This window comes from Tachysurus vachellii, chromosome 9 (genome assembly GCF_030014155.1).
Source record: "Tachysurus vachellii isolate PV-2020 chromosome 9, HZAU_Pvac_v1, whole genome shotgun sequence".
NCBI classification, from domain to species: Eukaryota; Metazoa; Chordata; class Actinopteri; order Siluriformes; family Bagridae; genus Tachysurus; species Tachysurus vachellii.
Window position 1 is genome coordinate 3239265 of NC_083468.1, and position 10000 is coordinate 3249264.

At 38.6% G+C, this 10000-nt stretch overlaps 2 protein-coding genes across 2 annotated transcripts in view; both read left to right on the plus strand.

Annotated features, from left to right (window-relative positions):
• Positions 1-4091, plus strand: part of otogl (otogelin-like) — a 34465-nt gene extending 30374 nt beyond the window's left edge. Inside the window, exons 52-53 of the mRNA XM_060878600.1 lie at positions 2958-3037; positions 3686-4091. Of these exons, the coding sequence (XP_060734583.1) occupies positions 2958-3037; positions 3686-3886 (281 nt within the window). The 3' untranslated portion in view covers positions 3887-4091. The remainder of the gene's footprint in view (positions 1-2957; positions 3038-3685) is intronic.
• Positions 4092-7152: 3061 nt separating this feature from the next.
• ptprq (protein tyrosine phosphatase receptor type Q) overlaps positions 7153-10000 on the plus strand; it is a 59934-nt gene continuing 57086 nt past the window's right edge. Inside the window, exons 1-2 of the mRNA XM_060878859.1 lie at positions 7153-7312; positions 7890-8003. Of these exons, the coding sequence (XP_060734842.1) occupies positions 7268-7312; positions 7890-8003 (159 nt within the window). The 5' untranslated portion in view covers positions 7153-7267. The remainder of the gene's footprint in view (positions 7313-7889; positions 8004-10000) is intronic.

The window sequence follows — 10000 nt, forward strand, 5'->3', positions numbered from 1 at the left end:
ATCGAAAACGAGCATGGGTAGTGGTTTGCATGAATCTGCCTTTAATGATCTGTGCATAAAACTCCACCAGGACCTTTCGATTAGACTGGAATTTGCATGCATGGGGATCTAAGAGACGGCTTTGAGGAGACGCTCTGGCATGTGCCCTTTCCGTTAGTGTTCACTTGATATCATACATTTATAAATTGTATGTTTAAATGTTATATGCTTAAGGTACTGTATTTGTGAATGTGTTGCGGTGAGAGTTTCTGTGTCTGCATGCATGCGAGTATATAAAGGCATGCGGTTTAGTCGTTGCTGGTTTTTCCTGTGGGGTGGCTGCTAGGTGAGGAATGAGTTGTGGGATTTCTGTCCAGCTCTGCATGCTGGGAAGACAGCGTTTGTGACCTGTGGTCAGTGTGCGAAATGAACGTATAAATTAAAGTAAAAATGACCCTGTGTGTTTCTCAGGTGCTGGATTTGGTTTGTTACCTTTTTCCATTAGTCCAGTAACTCCCACTGCTAGTACTAACTGTGACACAGGTACTTTCCAACCCTCTTCCTCTCTTATTATACCGTTTGTGTGTGTTTGTGTGTTTGTGTGTGTGTGTTTGGGGGGGTCTGTGTGTGCGCTAACCGCAAACCAAAAAAAAAAACAGTCCCATACAATGCTCATTTACTTTTACTCAAAAAAAAATGGTTTCATACCAACATCTGATGCTACTTGCCATCGTGTGACGTAGGCCTAGTTTAACCATGATAATGTACAGAAAGCACAACGCAGACTGCAAATTGTGCTTTATCTTCCAACTGTTGTGTTCAAGCAGGATTTTTAATAGAGTGTATAGTGTGAGTGTACGGCAGTATCACTGAGCATGGGCATTAAAAATACCGCTGAGCAGTGATGTGAATGTGCAGGGAAACTGTCACAGGTGAGAGCACTGATACTGCTCTGCTGGTTGACCAACCGGGTCACGTCATCCCTCATGTCATTTCTCCCTTAGTGATGTTGTCAATGCTATGTCCAGGGTTGTTAAAGTGTCAAAGACAACAAGAAATCCTTAATAATGATGGTATGAAAGTACTTGACAAAATGATCAGCCAGTCTCCTCTTGGTTTCTCAGATATTCAGATATATGCCTGATTAGTAAGTAACATGGATAATCTCGGGACTGTCATTTGGTGATTCATAAATATGTATGCAGAACATTGTGAAAGGTGCCACACAGGGGTACCAAAGGTATTATGGATACAAACGTGTCGGACAAAAGTACTTCATCAAGAAGTTACAAGAACATACAAGAAGTTTATAAATTATATGTTGTTTTTGTGCACAACATAAGCCAAAGCTCATTTAGCCAGAAATTTCTATAAAAGAAGTAGAACAAGAGCACAGGATCCTAAACATTCCAGTGTAGTTTTTCCAGTGAATATGTATAGAGAATGTAATAAATGTAAAAAAAAAAAAAAAAGTAAAAAAAAAAGTTCTAAGACAGTTTTAAAAGCAAATAAAGCATGAACTGACAAGATGAATAAGACACTAAGACATACATGTAGGAAGGTCTGCACTCTGCGTACCACACACTCCATCAAAACACTTCACCACTTTTCCCTCCTGTTTGGCACAGGTGCAAAGTGCAAATCAGTGATTTATGGCACGTTGAAATGTTTCGATAACACCTACAAATTCATCTCGCTCCTGTAGGCCTGAGACAAACTTTTGACTTCACAAAACTTTCAGTGAAATGCCTTTTAAGAAAATAGCCTCTAACTCCAACTAAAAATTCTTTTAAAGCTATACGATCTCAGCAAACACAACAGCTAACAGCTACATGTGATATAGCAACACCATGGAGACAGAACTGTCGATCCAATCTAGTCTTCGGGGTTTAGATAGCATAGTGAATAAGATAAGATGAGAGTATGTACACAACGATGGCATTCATAATCATTCACAGCATGAACCTTTATTTAAAAGTGTATGTTATTAGCATTATAAGACCAGGCATAATGATCTTTACTTTGCACTAATCAGTTGGTAAGTATCTGTGGGAATGGTTAGTAGGTCTTGGTACCCATATTTTCTTCCCAATCTGGTTTCTTCATATCACATGCTTCTTCCAAGTGAAGCCAATCGACCATATTGATTTACTGCTAATGCTTCCTCACACGGAGGTACAGTACAACACAGTGTAGAAACGGCTACAGCCGTACAGGAATATAAGAATCTGCTCTCTTCTGCATACATGATTGACACGAGAGACAGAGCATGACACGCATCCCACCAAGAGACCATAGACAATATTGCTCTCTTGCATGGCTGTAGTATTTTTCATGGCTGTAGCATCATGTTTAGCTGCTCTAGACATTTATGCCTAGCACTATAAAAAGCTTCTTGGTAATTTTCCGGTAGCTGATGTGATGGATGATCGTAGGACATTAAAGCCATAATTCTTTCATCTCTTCACCAATGCAGAGACAAATTCAGTACGATGCTTTGCTCGCATTCTTAAACATTACAGCTTTTAACCTTCCTAAAGGCAGGAATCAAGCACGCACAAACTACAAACTTGCTTAGTTTTTCATCAAACCAAAAGTAAAATATTAAAAATACACCAGTACAACTAACTGATACAAATAGACTTAACAATTCTTATGGTGGAGATGCTTCGTTTTGTCATCCCTATTGTGTTTCCACCAGAATTATCAGGTTATTTCAATCTTTATGACATGCCAAGTGTTTCAGGCAGTAATTACAGTAGCAAGAACTAAATTGTTCCTAATTATATCATTTTCCTGAATTTCCCTTTGCTTACTAAGCGACTGTTTAAATATTTGAAACCATATTGAGATTTTAAATGCTTGATATTACTTTTTTTTTTTCCAAGGCATACCACCAGGCATTGGCAGTCTGTACGGTTTACTGTAATTGTGCTCTTGTGTGCTTCCATTACACTTCCATTTCTTTGTGTTCATAGGTAAAGAGGATGGTAAAACATGCAAAAGGGTTGCCATCAGGACCACTATAAGGAAAGATGACTGCAGAAGTAATGCACCAGTGAGTAAAATTTGCTTCATTTCAATACTGGCTAATTATCCACTTTAAAGGTGAGGTGCACGATGTTTGAAAGCCAATGTTGACATTTGAAATCACCAAAACAAACACGCCACTAACCCAAATGGGTGTTACCCCTGTTTTGATAGCTCCGCCCCCACACATACATACGTAACCCAGGCAACTATTATGGCGGAACCTACTGGGGCGGCTGGCCGAGGGGATATTTTTATCAATAAATGAACACAATGAGTAATACTATGGTAATACAAATGTGTTTTTGTAGTATTGTGTGTTGTACCGTGAAAGGTTTAGCTCTGTTTCACGAGGCAGACGTTCAGTTCTGTCCAGCGCTGGAACGCTGATCCTATATTAACACGTGTTCTGCTTCTTGCCTTATCGTAAGCCTTTTTTCGCTTTTTTTCGTTTTTATCCGCCAAATCAATGTTTTAATCGCTTTCTGCTAATTCTAAACACTCTCTCCGCCGCATGTTGACAAGACACACCCCTTTCTGCTCATTGGCTACACGTTTGTTTTGTTTGTCGGCACGACTCAGTTTTCTGAAGCGTTTCTCAAACAACGTGCACCCCACCTTTAACCATCCAGTCCTTATTTCTATCCCTGTCTCCGTCTCTCTCTCTGCCTTTCAGGTAACAGTATATTCCTGTGATGGGAAATGTCCTTCTGCCACCATATTTAACTTCAACATAAACAGCCATGCACGTTTTTGCAAGTGCTGTCGTGAGAATGGTCTACAGAGCCGCGTCATCCAGCTCTACTGCACCCGCAACGCTACGTCTGTGGAATACAACTACCAGGAGCCCATGGACTGCTCATGCCAGTGGAACTAATAACTGATAAAAGTTTGTAGATGTGCAGTACCTTGGCATTTTCAACTCTATTTACCCTCTCAGTGGACATGCTCAGTTAATACCACACAGATCAATACAACCCCAAACTACTAACACCGTATTTATATGTATTTTAAATTCTGAATTAACAATCTGGGAATATTACACAATTTAATCACATAGTCAGTAGGCGAATGTATGATTAATAATCAGTCAGCTTATATTTTTCAATATATAAGGAATAATAAAAAGAAATGATGTATGTGTTATATCAATATATCATGCAGTTTGGTTTCTGAAAAATACTTTGAAGCAAAGTTGATTCTTGCAGCCTGCATGTAATAAGTAACTTACTCAAGACTGTAGTATGTTTAGATGCCTTTTGTAACTTTTTTAACCACTTGTTTTATTTAAGAAATAATTGTGTTTTTGAACAATTTGCCATCAACATTAAAAAAAAATACAAAAAAAAAAACAAAAAAAAAAACATTTAAACCCCCTACAGGGATAAATAAATAAGCCAGATTTGTGAACATCTGAATTCTATTAAACTGAAAATGTGCCATTTTTCTTGTGACCTGTGAGTTGAATACCTGTCCACAGGTAACCGTGTTCATCCTAAATGTCAGAGTCCAGGCGCTGGCACACAGGCAGATACCTAAAGGAGATGTCTAGAGGCAGGCAAGGATCAAAACTAGAGAACAACCGTAATCAAGAATAAAGTATAAGGTGCTAAATAATCCATACACTATATAGCCAAAAGTATGTAAGTACGGCTGTATAGAAGAGGTTTTTATTTTGTCACCTGTACATCACAACACAGAAAAAATCTTTCATCACATATCGCAACTTTGGAGGTTGGGGTCAGAGCTCAGGGTTAAGGGCCTTGCTCAGGGGCCCAGAGGTGGCAACTTGGTAGTGTCTGGAACCCTGAGACTTCTATCAACAAACCAGAGCCTTACCCACTTTCACCAGCACTGCCCACATACTTTATATGCTGTAGCATTACATTTTCCCTTCACTGGATTTAAGAGGTTGCTGCTCTTGCCTTTTTGTCCAAATCCACATTATCATAGACTTTTTTACTCTTCCTCGTGTTCAGAGAAAGTTTTACATGATGTTCAGGTACGATCTGAGGCGTAGACAAAAATAAAAAAGTACACAATTATTTGTTAATAACTGACAGCCAAAAGAAATTGAACAAACAGACCGACAGGCTATTTGTTCGTCGCTACAGTATCGGTTTCTGCCAGCGCTATACATCTTCTTTTAAAAATGGACCGTGTTGCATTGTGGGATGAAGTTAAATCACTGATGGGGAAAAAAGTAAACGCATTAATCCCCTCTGACCAATCAGTTTGGAGAATTCTACAGCACAAATGTTTCAACTTCATGTCAAAAATGCTCGGTGAAATCCTTTTATAGAGAAAGAGAATATAATAGATTTAATAAAAAATGAAAGCAAAGAAAGAAATATTGCTTCCTTATACCTTTGCCTGCTGCTTCGGAGAACATAGAGCGTTAAAATTCTTATGTACGACCCAGCTGATGTGTTACAGTTTTTATACAAAGGTCTACAAACCTACGTCCTGTGTTCTGTATGTGTGTGTCCAAATTCTCCTGAAAACATCAACCTGCTTTTCCTGTCCTCATGAGTGATGTGTGGACAGATCGTCCCACGCCGGGGCTGAACTCTGTCCTGCTGAGCCGTGTTGTTCTTTTATAGCGATGTAATTAACGTTGCATCCAAGCTTCAACTCCTCCTCGTGTAAAAGCTGATGAGTCAGGACTTAAGATAAGAGTGGTCACGGTCAACATCCTTTTATTCTGTGGTTCAAACGCTGAGCTCGATTTAATTTGCATAGTACAAAAAAAAAAATCACACTGTATGACATCTGTATGAAGTGTGAAATGTGAGTTTATTTTAAAGCTTAGGGTATTTAAGCGTAGTTATAAGAGATACAGATTATCTTTCTTCTGAACTTAAGTATGTGATGTTTAAACGCTAACCTCGTTGTTTATAGATTATAGATTCTAGGTTTAGGTCAAATTTATCAACATAGTCAGATTCAGCCTGAATCAGGCCCAAGTCTAATTCTGTATTAAACTGAATCTAATTGTAGTTCATGCATTTTATTACAAGGCGATTATGTGATATAAGGAAACTATGTAGTGGCAAATAATTATGCGTTATGTTATTATAGATTAGTATAAAGTTTGACTGGTTACAAAATATTTCCAGGTAAATTCTTTTGCTTCTTTTTGAATTGAAATCAATATAAACGTCTCTATCAGTTGATTCAGTTTTGGCTACAGCTAATGTTAGTTTGAATTGGATGTGGAATTAATTGAAATGCCAGCACTTTGGTTTTATTTTAATGTTCCATGTTTTTAGGGAATAGAGTTAGGAATCTTTTTGATGGTTACGGAGTTGGAAATGTTGCTGCTTCACAGCTCCTGGGTCTTCAGTTCGATCCTGAAGATGAAGTTGCATGTTCTTCCTGTACAGGTATCTCACAAAACATGCTTGTAGGCTGCTCTAAATTGCCCCTGATTGTGATGGATGGTGTGAATAGTGTTCCTGTCTCACACTGCATGTTCTGGGGTTCTCTGGATGTGGTTAGTGAGGATGAATAACGATGAATATCTTCATATACTGTACTGTAGACAGTTTAAAATAAAAACAGGGCTTACACACGAGCACCAGATTTCTGAGAATGTATTTTTTTTAAAAGCTGTCGTGAGAAAATAAGTAGATAATTTCTCAGCCTGGTCTTCTTTAAAATTTGGTATTTATGAAGTGCTATTAAATAGGAAGAAATGACGCTCATGGGGATCTTTATTAGAGTGTGGAGCCAGTCTCCTGAAGAGAGGGCGTGGCTAGTAGCCATGACAACGAATTTACTGACAGCACGCAAAGCGCACACTACAGGCTACATTCTAATAAATAGTAACGTGTGTAAAAAATAATAAATAATGTCTGCCGTCGCTTTTATTTAGTGCAGGAGTGCGCTGTAATTGCGGTTGAAGAGGAGACACGAGCCAGTTCAAACTAAATGAAATGTGTTTTTTTTTTTCTTTTTTCTTTTTTTTCTTTTATTTATTTTTGTTTGCTTTCGCAAGAGGTTCAGGAGTGGAACTGAAAATATTTTCTTTTCATCATTAGGAAGGGAATGTAAAATATTCAGGTGTGTATGTGTGCAGACCCAGAGAGCAAGAGAGCACACACTGGCCAGCGTGAGAGTGTGAGATCTCATTCATTTAAATAAAAAAAAAAAAAAAAAAAAAAAGGTTGTTGCTGTTCTTCAGATAGGAATGAGACAGCTTGGCTAAGAGACTTCAGATTTTTGTCACGGATTTCTTAGACATTGCGTTTAACTCATGGGTAAAACGGTTCCTCTGAGACTGCTGGGATTTCTGATGCAGGTAATGAATCTTATCTCATAAAAACACTGCACGAGACATTTTTACGACAAATAAACATGGACATTTAAATGTTTCTTTAAAATCTCGTAGCCATAATTACTTTACGTCTAACTTCCATAACTTGTGATAAAAATCAGTAATGTATTGAGAGCAGTTTACATTGTGATCATCTGAAAAACATGTAAGGATGTCACAGATATACAAACATAAAGGATTCTGTAGAATATTTCTTATTTCAGAATAAAAAAAAATATTTAGTTATTATTAATAATGGACTTGTTGATATTCTGCTTCCTTTAGAGAGTTTTTTTAGGTGAAAAATCGAATCTTCTAATCTTTTATAGACTCGTAATAATCCTATAATGTTGCAGTGCATTAAAACATTTTGCCAGTATTGGTAATGTAAAGTATTTTGCCAGTTTGTTCCACATACAACAGGGAAACACCTTTGAGATTTTTTCAGCATCTTCTTTAATTCTCTTTAGTGCGTAAACTGATTTTTTTGCAAATAACAATAAATATCAGGATTAAACGGAAAAAAAAAACGGGGTGTGTTTTCCTTATTTCCTTTATTCAGATTGTGAATTTTCCTGGTTTGAGCGTTCTTACATCTGTCCATGTACAGCTGGAGTTTTGCAGCTTTCCGCTCAGCCTTGAGCCTGATTCTTACACACTTTTATGGGAAAACAAGGTAAAAAAAAAAAAGCACACGATATTTCATGAAAATCGTAATCAACCTCTGAATTAAACCTTCTGCCATCTTAACAATGTATCAGTTAAGTTTATGACACTATAATACAATATTTATTACTGTATCATTATATACACACAAGGCTGTTTATTGACTTTAACATGAAATTGAATTTGTTCTCATTTTTTAGTATAAAAATTGACGACATGACACAATAACTTAAATACGAAAAAATGAATTTAAATGCATATGTAAACTAACACTGTACATTCTGGTCATTTAACACATTTTTAGCCGAAGTGACTGAGGTGCAGCACTACAATTGACTGTGTTACACAGATATATACTCATAAACTCAAGTTTTTATATACTTATTAACTCATTGAGAATGAATCTAATATTTCTATTGTTACTTCTACGATTCTAAAAGAATAGAACACGATAAAACTGTTTTTATACCTTAGAGACTCATATGTTTATCTCTCTCTCTCTCTCTCTATATATATATATATATAGCGGGGGGCACGGTGGCTTATCGGTTAGCACGTTCGCCTCACACCTCCAGGGTCGGGGTTCGATTCCCGCCTCCACCTTGTGTGTGTGGAGTTTGCATGTTCTCCCCGTGCCTCGGGGGTTTCCTCCGGGTACTCCGGTTTCCTCCCCCAGTCCAAAGACATGCATGGTAGGTTGATTGGCATCTCTGGAAAATTGTCCCTAGTGTGTGATTGCGTGAGTGAATGAGAGTGTGTGTGTGTGTGTGCCCTGCGATGGGTTGGCACTCCGTCCAGGGTGTATCCTGCCTTGATGCCCAATGACGCCTGAGATAGGCACAGGCTCCCCGTGACCCGAGGTAGTTCGGATAAGCGGTAGAAGATGAATGAATGAATGAATGAATATATATATATATATATATATATATATATATATATACAGGGAGTGCAGAATTATTAGGCAAATGAGTATTTTGACCACATCATCCTCTTTATGCATGTTGTCTTACTCCAAGCTGTATAGGCTCGAAAGCCTACAACCAATTAAGCATATTAGGTGATGTGCATCTCTGTAATGAGAAGGGGTGTGGTCTAATGACATCTACACCCTATATCAGGTGTGCATAATTATTAGGCAACTTCCTTTCCTTTGGCAAAATGGGTCAAAAGAAGGACTTGACAGGCTCCGAAAAGTCAAAAATAGTGAGATATCTTGCAGAGGGATGCAGCACTCTTAAAATTGCCAAGCTTCTGAAGCGTGATCATCGAACAATCAAGCGTTTCATTCAAAATAGTCAACAGGGTCGCAAGAAGCGTGTGGAAAAACCAAGGCGCAAAATAACTGCCCATGAACTGAGAAAAGTCAAGCGTGCAGCTGCCAAGATGCCACTTGCCACCAGTTTTGCCATATTTCAGAGCTGCAACATCACTGGAGTGCCCAAAAGCACAAGGTGTGCAATACTCAGAGACATGGCCAAGGTAAGAAAGGCTGAAAAACGACCACCACTGAACAAGACACACAAGCTGAAACGTCAAGACTGGGCCAAGAAATATCTGAAGACTGATTTTTCTAAGGTTTTATGGATTGATGAAATGAGAGTGAGTCTTGATGGGCCAGATGGATGGGCTTGTGGCTGGATCGGTAAAGGGCAGAGAGCTCCAGTCCGACTGAGACGCCAGCAAGGTGGAGGTGGAGTACTGGTTTGGGCTGGTATCATCAAAGATGAGCTTGTGGGGCCTTTTCGGGTTGAGGATGGGGTCAAGCTCAACTCCCAGTCCTACTGCCAGTTTCTGGAAGACACCTTCTTCAAGCAGTGGTACAGGAAGAAGTCTGCATCCTTCAAGAAAAACATGATTTTCATGCAGGACAATGCTCCATCACACGCGTCCAAGTACTCCACAGCGTGGCTGGCAAGAAAGGGTCTAAAAGAAGAAAAACTAATGACATGGCCTCCTTGTTCACCTGATCTGAACCCCATAGAGAACCTGTGGTCCATCATCAAATGT